The 25,349-nt window shown below is 45.2% G+C and overlaps 1 protein-coding gene across 2 annotated transcripts in view; it reads left to right on the top strand.

Annotated features, from left to right (window-relative positions):
* The first annotated feature begins 4,365 nt into the window (after window positions 1–4,365).
* Window positions 4,366–25,349, top strand: part of EEPD1 (endonuclease/exonuclease/phosphatase family domain containing 1) — a 282,048-nt gene continuing 261,064 nt past the window's right edge. The window contains exon 1 of one of the 2 annotated variants that reach the window (XM_075827028.1): window positions 4,366–5,582. In XM_075827028.1, coding sequence (XP_075683143.1) covers window positions 4,717–5,582 — 866 coding nt within the window. In that variant the 5' untranslated portion in view covers window positions 4,366–4,716. The remainder of the gene's footprint in view (window positions 5,583–25,349) is intronic. The other variant, XM_075827027.1, reaches the window with a different exon arrangement.

Here is a 25,349-nt window from a genome sequence, read left to right as displayed (position 1 = left end):
TATAGGGTATGTTCACACGGTTTATTTTCAGCCATTTTTCGGGCCGTTAACGCCCAGAAAAACGGCTGAAAATATGGGGGCTGAACACCTCCAAACATCTGCCCATTTCAATGGGAAAAATGGCGTTCCGTTCCCACGGGGCGCTTTTTACGCGGCAGTTTTTTAAAAAAGACACGTAAAATCGCCCCGTAAAAAAGAGTTGCATGTCATGTAACGCTATGATATCCTTGGTGCCACATGAGTACCGCAGTTGCCAGCAGCTAGGGAGCCACATGCACGGGGGGGTGGGGGCGATGAGTGCTACATGTGCCACTGGAGTGTTTGGTCGGGGAACACTGCTTTATATATATTGTTTAGGAAGATGTAATGTCCTATTGTTAAACATTAAGGGTATGTTCACACGAGGGCGTCCGTAACGGCTGAAATTATGGGGATGTTTCAGCCTGAAAACATCCCCGTAATTTCAGCCGTACCGGCATGTGCAGGCGCTTGAACCCCGCGTCCATTACGGGCGTAATTAGCGCTGCTATTCATTGGAGTCAATGAATAACGGCTCCAATTACGGCCAAAGAAGTGACAGGTCACTTCTTTGACGCGGGCGTCTATTTACGCGCCGTCATTTGACAGCGACGCGTAAATTACGCCATGTGTGAAAAGACAAACGTCTGCCCCTTGCTTTCAATGGGCAGATGTTTGTCAGCGCTATTGAGGCGCTATTTTCGGACGTAATTCGGGGCAAAAACGCCCGAATTACGTCCGTAAATAGGCAGTGTGAACAATCCCTAAAAGTTACGCCGTTGTCCACTAGAACTTATATTAGAGGAACCTATGGACCCATGCGTAATTCCAACCTCTGCAACTCCTACAGCTACAACACTGAACGGCTCTTATAGCTAGATTGATATGTTTTATAATTTCAACTCCTAATTCGTGGCCAATGTTCAAAAAACTTCCACCCATGAGGCAGAGTGACAACTCCACTGACTGCAGGGACAGCATTTCAGCTGATATACCCTTTAGGGTATTTTCACACGATTAACAAAATACATCTGATAATACGGAGCTGTTTTCAGGGGAAAACAGCTCCTGATTTTCAGATGTTTTTTGAGCAACTCGTGTTTTTTTGCAGTGTTTTCAATAGTCTATGAAAAAACTGCTCCAAAAAACGTCCCAAGAAGTGTCCTGCACTTCTTTTGACGACCCGTCATTTTACGCGCCATTTGACAGCGACGCGTAAAATAAAGGCTCGTGGGAACAGAACATTGTAAAACCCATTGCAGGCAATGGGCAGATGTTTGCAGGCGTAATGGAGCCGTCTTTTCAGGCGTAATTCAAGGCGTAAAACGGCTGAATTACGTCTGAAAATAGGTTGTGTGAACATACCCTTGGGGCCTGTTCACACAGAGTATTTTGACGAGCTTTTTGGAGCGGAAACCGCTCCGCAAAAACCGGCCGAAAATGCCTCCCAGTGATTTCAATGGGAGGCGGGGGCGGTTTTCTCCCGGGAGCGGTAAAGAAGGGACATGCCCTATCTTCGCGCGTTTACGCCTCTGACCTCCCATTGACCTCAATGGGAGGCAGAGAGAGCGTATTTTGCAGTTTTTTGCCCGTAGCACTCAATGGCCGCGGGCGAAAAACGCAGCGAAAAAATGCGGCGGAAAACGACGTGCAGGAAGGACAAAATCTGCCTCAAAATCCCGAACTGAATTTTGAGGCAGAATTTTCCTCCTCCCAGAAAACTCTGTGTGAACACAGCCTTACATGTGCACTTTCATCCCCTCCATTTTGGGACAAGGGCCACCATGTCAGTCTTCGCCTCAGGCATGGCCGTCCTTAGATATGTTCGACCAGTGCGGTCACACTGGGCGCCAGCCGCCACACTGCAAGAGGGGCGCCAGCGTGTGTGTGTATCCCTGCCCCGTTGCAACTACCAGCGGGGATACACACAATAACTGCAGTCGCCTTTCCACCGAGGCACTTCTTCACTTAGTGGCCGTCGCTACCGCTGTAGCAGCCATAGCGGCTTCTAGCGGTGACACCGGGCATGAGGGCAGTGGCGCCGCTAGCAGCTGCTGTGGCTGCTATAGCGGTAGCGACGGCACTATAGCAGAGCAGGGAGGTCTGCAGCGCTGTCACCGGGGATTCCGCTTCAGGAGTTTTCCCTGATGTCACTGTCCATATATGTACACTGGCATCAAGCAGTGCTCCAGGAGCGGAATCCCCGGCCACACGGGGATTGCGCTCCTTCAGGGAGCTACAGTGGCGCTATCTATACTGGAAGGGCGGGGGGTTGCTATCTACAGGGGGCACTATAGCAGAGCAGGGAGGTATATCTCAGCTCTGCTGTCTACTAGCGCCACTGTAGCTCCCTGAAGGAGCGGAATCCCCGTGTGGCCGGGGATTCCGCTCCTGGAGCGCTGCTTGATGTTTCTGTCCATATATGGACAGTGACATCAGGGCAAACTCCTGAAGCGGAATCACCGGCCACAGCGTTGCAGACTCTATGACCGGGAATTCAACTCCAGGAGAAGCCAATGACGTCATGGACACAGACGACAGGAGCTTCTCCTGGAGTGGAATCTACGGTCATAGCGTCTGCAACGCTGTGGACGGGGATTCCGCCTCAGGAGTTTTCCCTGATGTCTCTGTCCATATATGGACAGAAACATCAAGCAGCGCTCCAGGAGCAGAATCCCCGGCCACATGGGGATTCCGCTCCTACAAGGAGCTACAGTGGCGCTATCTTTACTGGAAGGGGGGGGGGGGCGTTGCTATCTACACTCCCTACCAGGGGGTCTTTGCGACGCTTCCTACCAGGGGGTCTTTGCGACGCTTCCTACCAGGGGGTCTTTGTGACGCTTCCTACCAGGGGGTCTTTGCGACGCTTCCTACCAGGTGGTCTTTGCGACACTTCCTACCAGGGGGCTGTGCGGCGCTCCCTACCAGGGGGCTATGCGGCTCTCCCTACAGGAGGAATCTGTGAGTGGGGGGCTGATGGTCATTTTACTGTGAGTGGGGAGCTGATGGTCTTCAAGTGGTTTCCACCTCTGACCTCTAATTGAAATTAATAGGTGGCAGAAAATACCTGCGGCGCCCGTTTGGAGCTTTTTTTCCGGCGTCTTTTGCATTCGCTTCAACAGCTTAAGAAAAAACACAAACAAAGGTCACACATGCTGTCAGTTCCTGAAGGAATTTTGAGGCAGATTTTTTTTGCCTTACAAAAAACGTGTGTGAACATGCCCTATGAGTGGAGTGCTTGTTCTTAGCCGTTTCTGTCTTTCTCAAGACCGTTTTTGGTAGGGGGGAAATTTAGTTTTTCCAGTGCTGCCTCTAGTCCGAAAAGGTCATGGAGCAGCTCAGTTCGTCATGGGAACGGGGCCTAGGTGAGTACAATTTTTGTTTAGGGGCACTGTCTACAAGGGGGAGGTGCGGGGACTGTATGGAACGATCTACAAGGGGGTGGTGGGGGACTGTATGGCACTGTCTACAATGGGGAGGTGGGGGGACTGTATGGCACTGTCTACAATGGGGAGGTGGGGGGACTGTAAGGCAATGTCTACAAGGGGGAGGTGGGGGACTTTATGGCACGATCTACAAAAAGGAGGTGGGGAATTATGGCACTGTCTACAGGGAGGCTGTATGGCAAAATCTACAGGGGGGCACTATACTGTGTGGGGGCCACTAAGCGGACATTATACTGTGTAGGGGTACTACAGATGGCATAATACTGTGGGCACAATTAGAGGACAAAATACTGTGTCCTTGAAGGGGTTGTAATATATTATATTATTATTATACTGTATGGGGGCACTAAAGGGGCATTATAATTTTTTTTATGGGGCATTTTTTTTAAATGATGGGGTGGGGAGCCGAAAGATCATTTCGCACAGGGCGCCATCTATCTTAGGGCCGGCCCTGGCTTCAGGCAGCAAAAAAAATAACACCCGAGGAAAAATGAGGCAGTAATTTTATAATTATGAAGCATGTTTAGGGACCCATTTTTTTATGGATTAATATAGTGGCACAAATTTATCAACCATTCCCTAAGAATAAGTTGGGTATTTTGGCTCAATCATTGTGAGTTATTTTTAATAGTCATGCACCTTCGATGCAGCATTCACAGTACAGAGCTGTGGTGGAAAGATCAGTGATATATATATTTCTGTCACGACTGTGCCCAGTTACAGGGTCGATAGAGCTTATGGTGTGTATTATATCACGACTGACATATCGCTGAGGAAAGAGGTGATGAAAATGAGCACAGTCCGAGGTGATGAAAATGAGCACAGTCCGAGGGACAGACGGAAGGAAGGCGCTGAGGTAACGGCAGGGCGGCAGTCGCTCTGTGCTGTGGGCGGGGCGTTGGGCTCGGGGAGGTGTCTATTGTACTAGTACGTCTGAAGCTGTGAGGAAACAGACCGGGACACACAGCACAGGACCTGTGATCTGTCTGCCCGGGGATGCTGCTCCGGGGATCGCCTCTCGAGCAGCCGGTGACTGGACTTCTAATATCAATATACGGGGAGGTTAGCATTGTATGCCGGTAGCCACAGTTTGGTATTCAGGACATCACTGCACATGGCTACCGGTGTCCTATTTCTAGTAGTCACTCAGTTCTTCTCCTATGCTCGGCGCTGCTGCCTGTAGTTACCTTCATCACAGTTTTTCCACCGTCGCTATTGCTGGATCTTGACTGGTCTGGAGAATAATCACAGGATGGGGGGGAACCTCGGTTGTCATCGCTCCATCCCTAAGGACCCCTCAGACCTGTGCCAGAAGAACCGCAAGTTCAGCGCTGCTTGTAACTTCAGCAACATCCTGGTGAGTCAGGAGCGGCTCAACATCAACATTGCGACCGAGGAGGAGCTCATGACGCTGCCTGGGGTGACGAGGCAGGTGGCACAGAACATTGTGGAGTATAGAGAATATATTGGGGGGTTCAAGAAAGTGGAAGACTTGGCCCTTGTCAGTGGGGTGGGGGCTGCGAAACTGGAGCAGGTCAAGTTTGAGATTTGTGTCAGCAGTAAAACTAGCTCTGCCCAACACTCACCCAACTCTCTAAGGAAGGATGTGGAGTATGGGCACCATAGTGGGCACCTGTCTGCAACCAGGATCAACATAAACACTGCAACAGCTGCCCAGCTGATGAATCTCCGAGGGTTAACTGAGGAGATGGCTCAGGATATTATTCAGTATCGTACTCAGCATGGTCCTTTAAAAAGCATTGAGGATTTAGCCAAGGTGGACTCTGTTACCATATCATTTCTGGATAAAGTCCGGCACCAAGCCTATGTACAAAGGTCTAGGCCACCATCCACACACACCAATGGAGGTTTACACTACATGGCCAAACCTCATCCGAGTCCGACCTCTCTAAGCTTGCAGAGTGAAGACCTTGACTTTCCACCTGGAGGTCCTACTCAACTTATATCTACAAGACCTCCTGTAGAAGTCTTTGTTGGGGTTAGGGAAGGAAAGCCTGTGCTCAGGTTGGCAACATGGAATCTACAAAACTGTAGCCTGGACAAGGCCAGCAATCCTGGTGTGAGAGAAGTTGTGTGCATGACTATTTTGGAGAACTGGTAAGTTGTTCAGGGTACCAGTCATATAGGTCACGTTGTATGTCTCCTATGTCCAAGCTACACCAAGGAGTTATGTAAATATCCTTACCTGACCCCGTTTTCAGAGGGATTATGGAAAGCATTTAACGTGTCGCTGTCACCTGTTTCTTATAAATAAATATATATGTAACCGGAATCCTACTATAATTTCCTGAAAACATAGTAATTCTACTCATTGGGACCTATTACCTAATATCCGAATCCTGTATGTGTGCTAAGCAATGTTCCCTCTAAGACTTGGCAGCTTCTGAGCGGGGCAGTTGGGGAGCAGGGCCAGTCTCCATCAATGGTGGGCGATCTGATGACCAAAAGTAATACCCCCTGTAAACGCTAATATAGTGTACTAAATAAGAGAATAAGAAAACTTATTATACTATAATATTACAAGTCCAGCCGTAAAATAGACAGTTATAAACACCAATTATAGGCATCAATGTAAGAATCCCTCATTACACCACTGCCCCTATAGATAGTGCCACAGACCCCCTGTAGAGAGCGCCACACAGCCCCTGTAGAGTGCCACACATCCCTCTGTAGACGGCATCACTCCCCCCTGCAGATGGCGCCACACGCAGCCCCCCTGCAGATGGTGGTACGCAGCCCCCCTTCCCCTTGTATATAGCGCTACATAGCCACCCTCCTCCCCTTGTATATGGCGCTACACAGCTCCACTCCTCCCCTTGTATATGGCGCTACACAGCCCCACTCCTCCCCTTGTATATGGTGCTACACAGCCCCACTCCTCCCCTTGTATATGGCGCTACACAGCCCCACTCCTCCCCTTGTATATAGCGCTACACAGCCCCACTCCTCCCCTTGTATATAGCGCTACACTGCACCCTCCTCCCTTTATATATAGCGCTACCCAGCCCCCTTCTCCCCTTGTATATAGCGCTACCCAGCCCCCTTCTCCCCTTGTATATAGCGCTACACAGCCCTCTCTCCCCTTGTATATAGCGCTACACAGCCCTCTCTCCCCTTGTATATGGCGCTACACAGCCCCACTTCTCCCCTTGTATATGGCGCTACACAGCCCCACTCCTGACCTTGTGTATAGCGCTACACAGCCCCCCCCACCCCCTTGTATATACTGCCACAGAGTTTCTTAAAAAAAAATAAAAAATAAGATTACTTGCCTTGCCCCGTTCCAGCGACAGACAGATCGCTACACTGCCTCTCCGGCGGGACGCATGTGCAGACCGGCGTGATGATGTGGCGTCATCACCCCGGCCTGCGCGACTCCTAGCGCCTTACAGACTGCAGGCCTAACGTGACCTGCAGCCAGGGCCGGCCTTCGGTTGGATGGCGCTCCGTGCGGGACTCTCTATTGCCGCCCCCTACACAAACCAAAAACGAATCATATATAAAGACACGCACATACTGGGACATATATACTGTACATACATAAAGACAGATATTTAGACAAACAGGTAAATATACATACATACATTCAGGTAAATATATAGATGTACAGACACATATATATTATACACACACACCGGCAGATACATCTACAAATACATAAAATGCACATTCACAAACAGACCCATACATACCCAGTACAGATAACGTAGTAGATGTTACCTGCAGTTCTATGTAACACCGCAGATAATACAGTGAAAACTCAGAGTACAGATAATGTCGTAGATAACTATACACACACACACACACACACACACACACACACACACACACACACACACATATGTATATAAGGGGCAACACGGTATATAGGGGCAGCAGGGTATAAAGGAGGCAGCACAGATATCTTTATTTTATCTGTTCTACTTTAATATTGAACACACTCTTTTACAAAGAGAGAGAGACACACACACACACACACACACACTGTAACATATACACACAGAGGCACGTACTGTATACACACAGACACATACTGTATAGACACCATCTCCTTGCTGACCGGTTGCTTGCAGGACGGGCTGTAGGCGGAGCTTCCTCCTCTGCTTCTCGGCTCTTATTTAGTCAGTGTGTGTAACTAAGGCCTCATGCACACGACCGTAGCCGTGTGCACGGCCGTGATTTTCGGGTCGGCCGGCTGCGGACTGTCAGCCGCAGGCCGCCCGCAAATCGCGGGACATGCACATGGCCGCGGCCATTGTTTTCAATGAGCCCGGGCCGTAATAAGACATGCCCGTTCTTTCTGCGGTCCGGGCTCCCGGGCCGTGCACGGACCGCAAAAACTACGGTCGTGTGCACGGCCCCATAGAACAGAATGGGGCCGCAATTCTCCCGTGGATTTTCGGGAGAATTGCGGCCGCAAAAACACGGTCGTGTGCATGAGGCCTAAGAGCAGAGCACAGAATAGAAGCTGAGCCCAGTGGCGCCCCCTACATGCTGGGAGGGTGCAGCGCCCTGTTTGCTCGTACACCCCTAAGGCCGGCCCTGCCTGCAGCCTATAGTATTCATTTGTATGTCCGTCCTGAGGACGCACATACAAGTGAATGTGGCTGTCGCTAGCACCGGAGTCCCCTTCGGTGCCAGCGACGCCACTGCATCCGCCCGTGACAGTGCTCGGGCTTTAAAGTTTAGTGAGCAGCAGGACCGTGGAAGGTGCGCCGCTGCGCACTTTATAGGGAACACTGGTGCTAAGTCACTGACTATAGCTGCTTTACTTGTATCTACAGTACCATAGGCAGGGTGCGTGTCCTATAATTCCCTATCTATTGTTAAGCGATACCAATGAGCACTTGGAAGTTTTTGTTTTTGTTGTTACATGTCAATTCTATGTGAATACTATGGGATAATAGTTCAGATTACAGAGCACCAGTCAACATTAGAATATCATGGGCATAATGAATAATAAATTGTAATTTGACATCTGTGTAGTTGATGTGCCTAAATTGGAGAATAGAACATTTTTGGGTTGAAATTGTGAAGAAAACTTTATACAGCTTTTTATTTTTTTATTGGACTCTAGATAGGCCTATTGAGAAGGTATATACTCTGCAGCCTCCAGGACTACTAGGTCATAGTCTTGTTCACAAGTGATGAGTTACATTTTATCATTTTTGTTACATAGTAGTAAACCGGAATTATAATAATAATATCTTTTTTCACTTTTACCTTTGTAATAGTAAATGCAGGTGGATTTATTATATTCTATATGTTGTACTTTTTGTTAGTACATTGTTAAGTTTTAGAATTTATGGTTATGGTATGCAACATGATTAAAAGACACAATAAAGAAGCAGAAACCTAAATATCCCTTGCTCGGATTATGCCTAGTTCTATCTGGACAGATAGTGGGGTTTTGCATCTTTTGCGTTTGTGGCAGATATGTATGTGAGCCTAGATATGCATTCTGCTTAGTCATTGTTTCGCAGAATACTTACTGTAAACTCTAGATATGGGAAAGTCATGATTTATTTATGTTAAAATGTAACTAATTCACACCAACAAAGAAAATATGTATTTTACTCAAATTTGCACTGCTACTACATCCAGTACAATTGGATAACCATGGACCTGCCAGATTGTTTCTGATCTTTACAGTAGATGCGCACATCCACTTTTAAAGACATTGTAACCCTTGTTGTTATGATTGCACACAACGGACGTATCTGCAGTCTAATAGGTTATGTGTGAGTAGGGCTGGGCAATTAATCTTAAAAATCCCTGAATTCAAAATTCAGCGCAGATAACGGAGGTCATCTTGTGCATTTCGCTTTTTTCTTGTTTCAACTGCATCTGCGTCCTCAGGACACAGATACAGTTGAATCCTATATAAGAACAGGGAGCCGTCCGTTCCCTGCCCTACTATTTCCTGTATAATTCTGGTAGCCCACAGCTTAGTGCAGAAAGGTACGACAATGTCAGTGCCTCGTGCCTGTTTGCGCTGGACTTCTGCCATATACCAGCATTTCAGGCATCCTATTGGTGCCAGGAGTCCTCAATCCCCGCCGTATTTACTTTTGTTTACCCTCAATGCCCACGTGCCATGGCGAGCGGATAGTGCCTGCCCCAATGGTATATACCGGGTTGATGAGGTAATATACAGGACTGATGGTGGGATGGTATATGGGGGTTCCCTGTATATTACCCCATCATCCCTGTATATAGCAGCCATCAGCCCTGTATATAACTCCCATCGTTCCTGTGTATAAACCCCACCATCCCTGTATATTACTCCATCAACCCTTTATAGAGGAATGATGGGTGTTATATACAGGAACACCTATCATCCCCGTATATATCAGCCTGCCATCATTCCTGTATATAAACCCCATCATGCCTGTATATTACCCCATCAACCATTTATAGCGGGATAATGGGAGTTATATACAGTGATAATGGGGGTTGTATACAGGAATGATAGCTGTCTAGTATATACGGGGATGATGGCTGACTGGTATATATAGGGATGATCGAGGTTATATGCAGGTATGATGAGGTAATATACAGGGATGTTGGAGGTTATATACAGGGGCACCTATCATCCCTGTATATATCAGCCTGCCATCATCCCTGCATATAACCCCCATCATACCTGTATATACCAAGCTGCCATCATCCCTGAATATAACCTCATCATCCCTGTATATACCATTGGGGCAGGCAGTGTCTGCTCGCTGTGGTGTGTGGGCATTGAAGCTGGACATGAAGTGAATGGGGTGGGCATTGTTGAGACCGTGGACCAATAGGATGCCTGAAACGCCGGTATATGGTAGAAATATAGCGTAATCTGACAATATGTGCCGAGAGTCTGACCCTAATTTCATTTTTATAATAACTAGGAGTAAGGGTATGTTCACACGGCCTATTTTCGCCCGTTTTTCGGGCAGTAACGCCTCCAAACATCTGCCCATTGATTTCAGTGGGAAAAACGGCGTTCTATTCCGACGGGCCGTTTTTTTTACGCGGCCGTTTTGAAAAAAGGCCACGTAAAAAAAAAAAACACTGTGAAAAAGAAGTGCAGGACACTTTTTGTGACGTTTTTTTTATCTGTTTCTCATAGACTATTGACAACCGCTTCAAAAACTGCCGTAAAAAAACGCCACGAAAAACGCGAGGGGCTTAAAAAAACGTCTGAAAATCAATGGCTGTTTTCCCTTGAAAACCGCTCCGTATTTTCAGATGTCTTTGAGTTTGCGTGTGAACATACCCTTAGCCTCACTATTCCATTGCAGAATACATCCACCTTATAAAGAAGAATCCGCTTCGGGTAAAGTATATTTCTGGGCACCTGGTTTAAGATTATCTGTCCTTTTTTCCATAGAACGCCGACCCTCAGGAGAAAGACAGGAGGTTGAAGGCATTGAGCATTTATAATGTAGACACCTCTGACAACTATCTTATGGAAAACATTTGTAATGGACAGGTTGAAATCTGACTTGTTCATTTTTCCATTTCCCATAATGCAATTGTCTGTTGGTCACACAGGGGCGAACACAGATAGCATGGGGACCCCATGCAAGAAGAGTATATGGCCCCTTGTTAACCACTTGCTGAACATTTATGTATCTTTAACCCCTAAAGGACGCAGCCTAGTTTGGGCCTTAAGGCTCAGAGCCCATTTTTCAAATCTGACATATTTCACTTTATGTGGTAATAACGTCGGAATGCTTAAACCTATCCAAGCGATTCTGAGATTGTTTTCTCGTGACACATTGGGCTTTATGTTAGTGGTAAAATTTGGACGATATATTCAGTGTTTATTGGTGAAAAATTGCAAAATTTAGAGAAAATTTATAAAAAATAGCATTTTTCAGAATTTAAATGCATCTGCTTGTAAAACAGATGGTTATACCACCCAAAATAGTTACTAGTTCACATTTCCCATATGTCTACTTTAGATTGGCATCGTTTTTTGAACATTCTTTTATTTTTCTTTGACGTTACAAGGCTTAGAACATAAACAGCAATTTCTCATATTTTTAAGAAAATTTCAAAAGCCTTTTTTTTTAAGGTACCTGTTTAGTTCCGAAGTGGCTTTGAGGGGCCTATGTATTAGAAACCCCCCTAAAACACCCCATTTTGAAAACTAGACCCCCTCAAAGTATTCAAAACGGCATTTAGAAAGTTTATTTAACCCTTGAGGCATTTCACAGGAATTGAAGCATAGTAGAGGTGAAATTTGCAAATTTCATTTTTCTTGCTGAATTTAAATTTTTTATTACATTTTTTTTTTTCTGTAACACAGATGGTTTTACCAGAGAAACACTACTAAATATGTATTGTCCAGATTCTGCAGTTTTTAGAAATATCCCACATGTGTCTCTAGTGGGCTCGTGGACTAAAACACAAGCCCCAGAAGCAAAGAAGCACCTAGTACATTTTGAGGCCTCTTTTTTTTTTTTATTAGAATATATTTTAGTCAGCATGCCAGGTTTGAAGAGGTTTTGATGTGCCAAACAGTAGGAATCCCCCAAAAGTGATCCCATTTTGGAAACTACACCCCTCAAGGAATTTATGTGTGTTGTGACCATTTTGACACCATAGTTTTTCACAGAACTTATTTGAATTGAGCTGGGAATTAAAACAAAATGAATTTTTTCCAATAATATGTAGTTTTGGCTTAAAATTTCTTATTTTCACAAGAAATAAAATACCTAATTTTGTTGCCCAATTTGTTCTGAGTGCGGCAATACCCCATTTGTGGTGATAAACTGCTGTTTCGGCCCATGGGAGGGCTCAGAAGGAAAAAAACACCATTTGGCCTACTGGGGATTTTCTGGTGTGAAGTCATGTATACAGAAGCCCCTGAGGTACCAGTACAGTTGAAACCCACCCCTTAAGGCATTCATCTAGAAGTGTAGTGAGCATTTTGACCGGAGACATACACCCCATAAACTGTAATGTGGGTTCTCATGGGTATGGCAATACCCTCAATGTGGCTGTTATCTGTTGCCTGGGCACGCAGCAGGGCTCAGAAGGGAAAGACGAGGGGGGATAAGCTGTGCGGAGTTCATCAGGGTAAGTAAAACTGGGGTAGATTAAAAATCAAGGGATGTATGATACATTTTAAAACACTCTTTCATACAGAGCCTTATTTTTCTGGGACACGTGTCACATTGATATATTGTGTATATCCCCCTCTTATGGCAGACTTTTCACCTCTTTTGACTTTTTCCCCTTCTTGCCAGTTTGGGGAACTTCTCTTGGAAAGTGTTGCCCTGGTACGATGCGTGTGGCCTCGCTTCCAGAAGTACTGGGTTCCCCCCCTTCTTGGTCCCTAAAAATGAGTTTCCTGATAACCACCTCTTGAAATTCCAGGAACGTTCCCGTCTGGCCTGCACATCGACGTAGCGCGTACGCATTGTACAATGCCATCTGTATGATGTGCATGGCCAGCTTCTTATACCACACCCTCGATTTCCGCATGGCATTGTAGGGCTTCAGGACTTGATCTGACAAGTCCACCCCCTCCCATGTACCGATTGTAGTCCAGGATGCAGTCTGGTTTGGGGGTCTCTGTACTGGTACATGGGTATTGGTGTGGCCATGTATTGTCAATACAAGGACATCTCTCTTGTACTTGACACAATATGTTGCTGCTAGAATGTGCCCTGCTCTCACCCCTTCTGAGTGTTTGCCCAAGCAGTGTCTAATGGATGCCTCTCATTGATTTCTTCTAGTAGTGCCGCATGCCGCAGGATTTTTGGAAGCGAGGCAGTTGAAGGCTGCGACGCTGGTATAAAAATTATCCAGGTAGAGTTGGTAATCCTGGTCCAGAAGTGGGTGCACCAAATCCCACACAATTTTTGCATTAACTCCCAGTAAGGGGGGGCATTCTCGGGGCTGGATACTGGTGTCCTTTCCTTCATATATCCTAAATTTGTAGGTATACCCTGATGCACTCTCGCACAGCTTATACATCTTCATGCCATACCTTGCCCTCTTACCCGGCAGGTACTGGCGGAATTGAAGCCTCCCTTTAAAATGTACCAAGGACTCCTCAATAGAAATACACTTCTCGGGGGTGTATGCTTGTGAAAACCGGGCACTGAAGCGGTCTAATAGGCGTCTCCGTTTATACAAATGGTCAAAACTGGGGTCATCTCGGGGTGGGCACTGCTCATTATCAGTATAATGTAAGAAGCGAAGTATTGCCTCATTTATTTATTTTTTTAGGTTCCAGTTCAGTTCTGAAGTTGCTTTGAGGGGCCCATATACTAGAAACCCCTATCAAACACCCCATTTTAGAAACTAGACCCCTCAAAGTATTCACAACAGCATTTAGAAAGTTTATGAACCCTTTAGGTGTTTCATGGGAATTTAGAGCAATGTAGAGGTGAAATTTACATATTTATTTTTGTCAGAAAATCCTTTTTATACCATTTATTTCTCTAACACAAAAGGTTTTAGCAGAGAAACGCAGCTCAATACTTATTGCCCAGATTCTTCAGTTTTGAGAAATATCCCACATGTGGCCCTAGTGCGGTAATGGACTGAAGCATAGGCCATCGAAGCAAAGGAGCACCTAGTGGATTTTGAGGTCTCCTTTTTATTAGCCACCATGTCCGGTTTGAAGAGGTCTTGTGGTGCCAAAACAGTGGAAACACCCCAAAAGTGACACTATTTGGCAAACTGCACCCCTCAAGGAATTTATCGAGGGGTATAGTGAGAATTTAGACCCCACAAGTTGCCAAAACAGTGGAAAAACCCCAAAAGTGACCCCATTTTGGAAACTAGACACCTTGAGGAATTCATTGTAGTTTTCTTGGGGTGCATGCGGCTTTTTGATCCGTTTCTATTCTATTTTTAAGTGGCGTGGTGACTAAAAAACAGCAATCCTACGATTGTTTTTTTTATTACAGCGTTCACCGTGCGCTATAAATGACGTATTCACTTTATTCTGCGGGGCGATACGATTTCAGCGATACTATATGTTTATACTTTTTTTTTTATTTATTTTTTTTATGTCTTATGGCGTTTGCACAATAAAATACTTTTTGTAAAAAATCATTTACTTTTTGTGTTGCCTTATTCTAAGAGCTAGAACCTTTTTTATTTTTCCATCAAGAAAACCGTGTGAGGACTTATTTTTTGCGTAACGAACTGTAGTTTCGATCAGCACCATTTTTAGGTACATACGACTTGTTGATCTCTTTTTATTCCATTTTTTTTTGGGAGGTGAAGTGACCAAACGATTGTGATTCTGGTACGGTTTATTATTAATTTATTTTACGACGTTCACCGCGCGGGATAAATAATGAAATACTTTTGTAGTTCAGGCCGTTATGGACGTGGCGATACCAATTATGTATAGTTTATTATTAATAAAAATATATAAACAAACCAATAAAGGACTGATAAGGGAAAAAGGGGGATTTTTACTTTTATCACTTTTTTAAAACTTTTATTTTCTTATTTTTACTTTTTTTTTTTTTTACTTTATTACTTTGTCCCACTAGGGCACTTGAGGGCAGGAGGCCCTGGTCGCTATTCTAATACTCCACTACATTCGTAGTGCAGTGTATTAGAGCGGTCAGCTACTCACTGACAGCAAGCATAGTGGGTCCTGACTTTGTCAGCACCCACTAGGCTTCTGTCGATGGCATAGCCAGACACCATTGTTAGGTGTCCGGTAGCCATAGTCACCATCGCCGGCCGCTATCGTGTAGCAGGCCGGCGATGGTAATTTAACCCCTAAAAAGCTTCGATCACTATTGAACGCGGCTTTTAAGGGGTTTATCAGCGGGGACACAGCAATCGGTCCCCGCTATAGGAGCTGCGGCAACCGCTGTACAAGACAGCAGCTGTCACAGCTCCTGCATGTGCCGGGTAGACGGCCGAAATGGCCGTTACTCCCGCGACATACTATTCCGTCACTGAGCGCGAACGGGGCGGTCAGCATGACGGACTAGTACGTCGTTAAGGGGTTAAGAACCCACCAGTAATTGTGAGATATAAAGTTCGTTAGCTCAGTCCCATACATTCTATCTAATACAGTATAAACATTGGCGGATTAAGTGTACCATGGGCACTGGGCCGTTGACACAACTTGGGCCCCCTCCTTCCCCCTCACATGCAATTCAACCCCCCCCCCATCCCGCTGACAGTGTACCCGTCAGTGCCACTGACCTGACGGATACAGGTTTTAGCACTAGATACAGCTGCTCTGTATTCAGGAAATAAAGCAGCTGTATCTCAAAAAGTAAAAATCATTTTTAATAAAACGTATTTATAAAGTTGCACCAAACACACTGATACACTGTTTTATTAACCCCTTCCCTCTTTGGCCACTTTTGACCTTCCTGACAGAGCCTCATTTTTCAAATCTGACATGTTTCACTTTGTGTGGTAATAACTTCGGAATGCTTTCACCTATCCAAGCGATTCTGAGATAGTTTTCTCGTAACACATTGGCAAAATTTGCTCGATACGTTCAGTATTTAATTGTGAAAAACACCAAAATGTTGAGAAAAATTGCAAGAATTTGCATTTTTCTCAATTTAAATGTATTTGCTTGTAAAGCTGGGTTCACACGACCTATTTTCAGACGTAAATGAGGCGTATTATGCCTCGTTTTACGTCTGAAAATAGGGCTGCAATACGTCGGCAAACATCTGCCCATTCATTTGAATGGGTTTGCCGACGTATTGTGCAGACGACCTGTAATTTACGCGTCGTCGTTTGACAGCTGTTAAACGACGACGCGTAAATGAACTGCCTCGGCAAAGAAGTGCAGGACACTTCTTTGCCACGTAATTTGAGCTGTTCTTCATTGAGCTCAATGAAGCACAGCTCAAGATTTTACGAGCGTCTCAGACGGCTCGCAAAATGCGAGGAGGAGCATTTACGTGTGAAACGAGGCAGCTGTTTTCTCTTGAAAACAGTCTGTCTTTTCACACGTAAATGACAGCTAGCGTGTGCACATATACCCTAAGACAGGCAATTATACCACACAATTGTTGCTAATTACTATCCCCCCATATGTCTACTTTAGTTTGGCACCGGTTTTTGAACATCCTTTTATTTTTCTAGGACGTTACAAGGCTTAGAACTTTAGTAGCAATTTCTCACATTTTCAAGAAAATATTTTTATAAGGCTTTGAGGGCCTTATATATTAGAAACCCCCAATAAGTCACCCCATTTTAAAAACTGCACCCTTCAAAGTATTTAAAACAGCATTTAGAAAGTTTCTTAAGTTTTACCAAAAAAATGCAACTCAATATTTATTGCCCAGATTCTGCAGTTTTTAGAAAGATCCCACATGTGGCCCTAGTGTGCTTACGGACTGAAGCACAGGCTTCAGAAGCAAAGGAGCACCTAGAGGATTTTTGGAGCCTTGTTTTTATTGGAATATATTTTAGGCACCATGTCAGGTTTGAAGGGCTCTTGCGGTGCCAAAACAGTAGAAACCCCTTGAGGAAATTATGTAGGGGTATAGTGAGCATTTTGACGCCACAGGTTTTTTGCAGAATTTATTGGAAGTAGGACGTGAAAATGAAAATCTACATTTTTGCCAATAAAACGTAGGATTAGCTAATTTTTTTTCATTCCCACAAGGACTAAAAGAGAAAAAGCACCGCAACATTTGTAGAGCAGTTTCTCCCGAGTAAAACCGTAAAAGAAACGGTGAAAGGGAAAGGGCGCCATTTGGCTTTTGGAGCTCAAATTTAGCAGGAATGGTTAGCGGAGGCCATGTCGCATTTGCAAAGCCTCTGAGTGGCCAAAACAGTGGAAACCCCCCAAGAGTGACTCCATTTGGGAAACTAAACCCCTCAAGGAATTTATCTAGGGTATAGTGAGCATTTTGACTCCACAGGTTTTTTTTCAGAAATTATTGGAAGTAGGCCGTGAAATGAAAATCTACATTTTTTTTTTTTTCACATAAAATGTAGGTTTAGCGAATTTATTTTCAGTTCCACAAAAACGAAGGAGAAAAAGCACCCCAATATTTTGTAGAGCATTTTCTTCCAAGTAAAACAATATTCCATATGTGGTCATAAACGGCTGTTCGGACACACGGCAGGGTTCAGAAGGGAAAGAGCACCATTTGGAGTTCAAATTTAACTGGAATGGTTTGCGGAGGCCATGTCACATTTGCAGAGCCCCTGAGTGGCCAAAACAGTGGAAACCCCCAAAAGTGACTCCATTTGGGAAACTACACCCCTCAAGGAATTTATCTAGGGGTATAGTGAGCATTTGAAACATTTTTTTCAATTAAAAATCCATGGATGTGTGAAACTTTGAAGCACTCCTTTATGTACATGTCACAAAGGGTCTGTGGACCCACTGGGCCGTACCGCCTTGGCGGTAAGGCAGCTGGCCAACAGGGTGCAGGACAATGTCTAGTTTGTATAGGGTACCTCTGGCAGCTCGGACCCTATAGTTTGTCTGTTGTGCACGTATTGAGCGTAGGGATCGTTGCCCAGTTGTACGCCGTCTCCTAGGACGGGTCGTGCAAGTAGACAGGGACTGAGTGGCGGGTAGATTAGGGCTCACCTGTCTGTCTCCCTACCCCGGGCATTACAGCTACTGTCTGAACCATCACAGGTACTCTTGTATTAGGATTTTGTATAGACTATTGTTTGGCCAGCTTCTACTCTGCTACCGCGGTGCGGCCTAGTGGGTCCACATACTCACAGATCGTGACACTCCTCCTCCTGGTCAGATGGGAGGAGGATGGCTAATTACATGCAAAACAGGAAATGTTGCTGGACACCGTTCTAATCGGTCATAACTCCTTATATGAATCTCCTAGTGAGATACTATGTCTGACAAGTTCCCGGGCATATATTTACCAACCTTGGCATACCAAATATGACTATGAAATATTTATAATTTTAACCATCATTCAGTTCTGGGGTTTCTCATGACCGAGAATCCCTGTGCTTGAGACCCAAGGAGCATCTGTGTTCCTGGATGTCACGAAAGGTCTGTGGACCCACTGGACCGTACCGCCTTGGCGGTAAGGCAGCTGGCCGACGGTGCAGGACAATGTCTATAGTTCATATAGGGTACCTGTGGCAGCTCGGACAGTAGCTAGGCAGGCTCGGCTTGGACTAGGCAGCAGGTAGACGTCAGGCGAGGTGTAGCAGGTCAGACGTGGAACAGCACGACACGACTTTGGCACAGCAAGTGGTAGACCAGGGTGGTATTGAAATGCAAGGAACAGGAACTGGAACAGGAACACACTAGGAGGCCATCACATAGACAAACTATAGGGAACAACAACAACGCTCAGGCATAGAAGCAGGGGGCTGGACCCCTCATAGTCCAGGGTACTCACGGGTCAAGGGTCATCAGAATGTCCGGTGCGCACTGCCCCTTTAAGAGCGGGCACGAGCACCCTACGGGATCCGGCTGAGGTGAGTGGACGCAAGCGTTGGCGTCTCCTTAGGAGGAGGCTGGGGCCAGCGCTTGCCGACTCGCGGCTGTCAGGGGGGGGAGTTGGAACTGACAGCCCTCAACCACGGACATTCCAACACAGGCCAAGTTTGTCGGGGCAAGTTTCACAATGATAAGTTGTGTCTCGTCTTCTCCCCCTTTTGTAACACCCTTAGGCCTGATTCAGACGAACGTGGCGTTTTTGCGCACACAAAACACGCAGCGTTTTGCCTGCGCAAATGCCACTTGACAGCTCCGTGTGGCAGCGGCATATGATGCGCGGCTGCGTGGTTTTCGCGCAGCCGCCATCATTATGACACGCCATTTGGATGTTTGTAAACCGAAAAGCACGTGGTGCTTTTTCTTTTTACATTCATCCTTTTGGTTTTCACGCACCGATTGACTTCAATGGGTGCGCGATGCGCGAAAAACGCCGAGATATTGAACATGTTGCGCTTTTTACGCAGTGGACAAACGCTGCGCACAAAGCATGGACTGTCTGTACTGCCCCATATACTTCTATTGGTCCATGCGAGCCGCGTGAAAACCGCACGGATGCAATTCACGTTCGGGTGAATCGGCCCTTACACCTTTTTTGGCTCCTTCCCTTTTTACCAGTGGAGGGTATTTTGCCAGGAAAGTGTTGCCTTGGTACAACACATGGACCATTGCTTCTAGAAGTACTGGGGCCCTCCCCTTCCTGGCTCCCAAATACAAGGGCCTTGATAACCGCCTCTTGAAACTAAATGAATGTCCCTGTCCGGCCTACGCATTGGTATAGCACGTAAGAGTTATACAATGCCATCTGTACCATGTGCACAGCCAGCTTTTTGTACCACACCTTTGTTTTACGCATGGCACTGTACGGCTTCAGTACTTGATCAGAGAGATCCACCCCTCCCATGTACTTATTGTAGCCGAGGATGCAATCTGGCTTGGGGGTCATTGTAGTGCTACCTCGGACAGGGACAGGGGTGCTGCCGCTACCGTGTATTGTGGTCAACATAAGAACGTCCCCCTTGTCCTCATATTTGACCAGCAACATGTTATCGCTGTGCAGTGCCCTGCTTTTTCCCTTTCTTAGGGGTTGCCCAATCCGATTTTTAGAGAGGCCTCTCTGGTTTTTGCGCACGGTGCCACATGCTTCAGTACTTCTGGCGGAGATGCAATTAAATAGTGGGATGCTGGTATAGAAGTTATCCACGTAAGGCCTTATTTACACGAGTGTATTTCACGTCCGTATCGCACGGACCTATGTAAGTCAATGGGGCCATTCAGACATTCTGTGTTTTTCATGCAGCGTGTGTCCACTGCGTGAAACTCACTGCATGTCATATACTTGAGCGTTTTTTGCGCATCACGCACCCATTGAAGTCAATGGGTGCGTGAAAATCACGGACATAACACGGACACACATCTGTGTGCTGTGCGTGATTCGCACCACAGTTGCTCAAAAAATGATGAGAAAAAGAAAACCACCTCCATTTCATTTTGCATACGTCAAAACCACTTGACATAAGGATGCCATACGCTCAAAAATAACGCAGACGCACCAAACACTGATGACACACGGGACTGCAAAACGCGCACGTTCATGTAAATAAGGCCTAACGGTAGTAACCCTTGTCCAGCAGTGGGTGCACCAAATCCCACACTATTTTTCCACTAACTCCCAGGACAGGGGGGCATTCTGCAGGTTCTATCCTGGTGTCCTTCCCTTCATAAACCCTAAACTGGTAGGTGTACCCTGAGCTGCTCTCGCACAGCTTGTACATTTTAATCCCATACCTCGCCCTCTTTGCCAGGCAGGTATTGGCGGAATTTTAGTCTTCCCTTAAAATGTACATGGGACTCGTCTATTGCGATGTTCTTTTTGGGGGTGTACACTTCTTGAAATTTTGTGCAGAAATAATCAATCATTGGCCTGATGGTCGTATGTGGGGTCATCACGGGGCGGGCACTGTGCATTATCATTATAATCTAAAAATTTCATAATTATTTCAAAACGTGTCCGGGTCATTGCTATGCAGTAAAATGGGGTGCTGTATAAACTGTCCGCCAGTATTGCCTAATCTCTGGCTTTTTTTTTTTATACTAAGCTCATATGTAGGTCAGGGCCCCAAAATTTAATCATCTCCGCTACCTCTATGGGGGTCCACCTAGCAAATGATGGCATGGGGTTTTGGGCTAAAAATTGCTGGGCGTATAAATTTGTCTGGGCCACCATTAAATTAGCATAATCCTCAGAGAAAAAGAGCTTGAAATAGTCAATAGTCAGCCAAGTTTAAGGACGCAGCGTCGTCCGAAACGCGTAGGCCTAAGAGGACACCTTCCCTCCACTTCATACACACCCAGGACCTAATACTACTGGACTTTCTTTTTAAATCTACAACATTAAACTTGGAAAATAGACTTCCATTTTAACGCTTCTCAGCGCTGGATCCTACCTTTGTTCCTTGTTCTCTACTTGCTATCCGTGTGCCGACACGAGGATCCGGGCGCTATCAACGACACACCGGAGTGTGTCAGGTGAGCTGGAGGATCTCTCCACATGTTCCTTTTTGTCAATTTCTTCGAGGCCTACAGTCTCCAATCGAATTCCTGAGCTGCCTATGAAATCTGGAGTCTGAGGATCATAATTATCAGGTCGGTGGGTTCCACATGGTATCACTCATTTGGCCGTTGCCTCAGCTGATGTCCCGCGGCGTCTTTGCGGGGGTTCCTCATCACTGGATGAGGATGATGATGATGATGATGAGGTCAAGAGGAATGGGGCAATTTCCTCTTCTCCCTCGCTGGCCGATTCAGTGTCCGAGGCCAGAATGGCGTATGCCTCTACGGCTGAATAGACCCTTTGAGATGATTGGGACATTTTTATTAGGGGGTATGTAGTGCTTCAACACTTGTAATACTCTATTTATTTTTATAGAGGTGGTTGTGTATGTTGTGCTTCTACACATGTATATGAAATTTATAGGGAAAAAAAAAGAAAGAGAAGAATAAGAAAAATTTAGGAGAAAAATTTATTGAACGGTCAATATAGAACTGTAAAAAAAATTGAGCTACAAGTGTGTCACTACGCCATCAAAAATTTTGTGACCAAACTTCAGTTAAAAAACTCGAGATGTCAGTCACTAAACGGACGCTAACTATAAGCTGTAAATTTATACTAAAACTGAATCGCTACGCGATCGCAAATTTAGTGAACGAACTTCAGTTAAAATGAACTGAATGTCCGTCACTAAACAGACGCTAACTAGAAGCTGTAAATTGACTCAAACTGTATAAAAATATATATATCTCTAACTTCTATATGCTATATATTTTTTTTCAAAACGAACGTCAGTAAACATTCCGCTACTCTAACGCCCTAACACTACTCCTTTTTTATTTTTTTATTTTTTTTAGTTTTAGAAAAAAAAAAGCCAAAAGAAACCTACGTAAACAAATTACCACTGAGGCTGATTATTAGACTCCGCTCTCAGTGGCCGCAGGGCGCACTTAAAAAAAAAAAAGGTTCAGTAAAAAAAGGCCAAATAATTGAGAACAGATTCCGATCAGTGATGATGGTCACTGATCAGCGCTCAGCTGCCACAGGAAGCCCACAGTGAATTGGTGCGGGTAGAAAAAGATGAATAAAAAAAAAAACTTGCGTAAAAAAAATTTACCACGGATGCTGATCAATGATGGCGGTCACTGATCAGCAGTCAGTGGCTGCAGGGTGCACACACACACACGTAGGTGCAAAACAAAAAACATGTCCTGTGCCAAAAGTTGGCGGTCACTGATCCGCACTCAGCGTCCGCAGGACGTAAAAAGGGGGAGGGGGAGAGTGTAATAGGGATAAGAAGTTTAGGGACATAACAAGTGCTGCTGCTAAAAAAAAAAAAAAAAAAAAAAAAAAAAATCAGCAGCAGCACAGATGATGATGAAGATGATGGTGACTGTTCACTCAACAGCAGGAAGCAGTTGGATGCAGACGTCACAGCAAGATCCAGCAAGATCGCAGCACAGAAGGCACAGCAGCCATCTTTACTTTGTAACAATTTTATTTTTGACACTGTAACCCCTTCTTCATTTGGCGTATGGATATGGCAAATTGCGGGAACTCATGGCTTTCCATGACGTATCCATACAGCAAATGTCGGGAAGGGGTTAAAGAAAAAAAGAAATAATATCAAAAAAAAATTGTAACTCCTCCCTTTTTAAAGTGTAGCTAAACTTTTAAAAAACTTTTGACATGTCATAGTGATACGTCAGAACCTTTAATCGGTGGCGGATCCGAGCACTGAGACCCCCACCGATCGCTAAAGTGAAGCGGCAGAGTGGTGTACGTCCGTATACCGCTTGCTCGGCTTTCTGAGAAAAGCAGATCAGAAACGAAGCGGCACAGCGGTCACATGAGCGCTTCTGTGAAAGCTGTTATTACTAATTATTATACATGAGACATTTATGAAAAAGTCTTAAATAGACACCTGAAAAATAAAAGAGAGGAGTCGGAAGTTCGTCTTTGGGCCGGTTTACACAGAGTTTTTTGACGCGGAAACCGCGCCGCAGAACGCGCCAAAAAACTGCCGAAAATGCCTCCCATTGATTTTAGAAAAAGAAAGGACATGACAATGGGAGGCAGAGAAAGCGTATTTCGCAGTGTTTTTTGCCCGTGGCGCTCAATGGCCGCGGGCAAAAAACGCTGCGAAAATCAGCGTGCAGGCAGAGGAAAATCTGCCTCAAAATTCCAAATGGAATTTTGAGGCATATTTTCCTCCTGCAAAAAACTCTGTGTGAACCCAGCCTTACCGACTCCACAGCACAGGGATAATGTACACAGTGATGTCATGGTACATAGATAATAAACAAGGTGATGTCACACTAAAGGCATAATTAACAAGGTGATAACTACAGGCATAATTTGCATAGTGATGTCACACTACAGGGATAATGAACATAGTGGTATCACGATATCGGGATAATGAACAGTGATGTCACAATACAGGGATAATGAACATAGTGATGTCACACTACAGGGATAAATAAGATAATAACACAGTACAGGCATAATGTGCATAGTGATGTCAGACTACAGTAGAGTTGCACGATGCATCGAGTTATCAATACTATTTAGATGCCGTGCACCCACAAATGGTTCAATGCCGTTAATTCACGTATTTCGATACTAAGCTGAGCGGCTGCACAGCTTAATATTGTAACACATGAACGTAGTCAGAGTGGGGCTGCTGCTGTGTAATACATTCATTGCCCTGCTCCTGACAAGTGTGCGCGCACAGTCAGCATAATGAGTGCCGGCACTGAAGACAGAGAACATGGCGGGCGCACTGAAAACGCCCCCATGTTCTCTGTCTTCAGTGCCTGCTCTGCCGCTCATTAGTGCAGCACGGGCTGCATCACCTCATGCTGACCACGCGGGCACTTGTCAGGAGTGGGGCAATCTCTGCATTACACAGCCGCAGCCCTGCTCTAACGGTGGAGATTAGAGAAACTACTCATCGCCGCCGCTATTCCCTTGAATGCCGCGATCAAAGCTGACCGCAGCATTAAAGGTGAAAAGGAGAAGTGACGCGATTGAAGGACATACCATATATGGGCAGACCGCTCAGGCTCCATTGAAGGACCCCAGGGCGGTCTGACTATATTTCCTGTTGTTAGGGCATACTTAGGCAGTTGTTAGGACATACCTGTGTGTTATCCGTACACAGGCTAATGTACAGGCATATAGATATATGCCAGCACATTATTTATTTTTTTTACTAATGTTATATACAAAAAAAGTCAAAAAAATACACCCATTTTTTACAATAAACATTAAAATAACAGTCTCAATACATAAAATATACACATTAGATATCGTCGCCACCGTAATAACTTGCACAACAAATTTATAGCGTCATTTATGAGGTGTACGCAGTAAAAAAAGAAAATAAAAACTGCTTTCGTTCACTTTTTAATGTGAGACATGAGGTTATGAATTTAGTGTCGCCATGTTGCTCACATTAAGGTCCTTGTTTTCAACGAGAGGTGGAGGCGTTTTTTTCCCGCGAGCGGAAAAAAAGGTTGCTGTAAAAAGGAGCGACATTCCCTATCTTGAGACGTTTTCCCCCTCAAAAACCCCATTGAAATCAATAGGAGACAGAAAAAAAAAAAAAGGCCGAATGGCCCCATAGTTTTTTTTTTTAAACGTGTTTTATGGCAAAAAACGCTTGGGGTTTTTATCTTTGCCTGTTGAAGAAAGAGATAAGAAAAGCGACAAACGCATGTGGTTCAAAACCACTTTAAAAAAACCGGAGCTGATTTTTCCAGGCAGAATTTTCTGCTTACAAAAAACGCAGTGTGAACAGAGCCTAATAGTAGTTAACACCATCATGTACCTCACACATTAACCCAATGTTGTCCATTAAGACTAATTACTATTA

The sequence above is a fragment of the Rhinoderma darwinii genome, chromosome 5, assembly GCF_050947455.1.
Source record: "Rhinoderma darwinii isolate aRhiDar2 chromosome 5, aRhiDar2.hap1, whole genome shotgun sequence".
In the NCBI taxonomy this organism is placed as follows: domain Eukaryota; kingdom Metazoa; phylum Chordata; class Amphibia; order Anura; family Rhinodermatidae; genus Rhinoderma; species Rhinoderma darwinii.
This window is presented reverse-complemented; position numbering and strand designations above follow the sequence as displayed.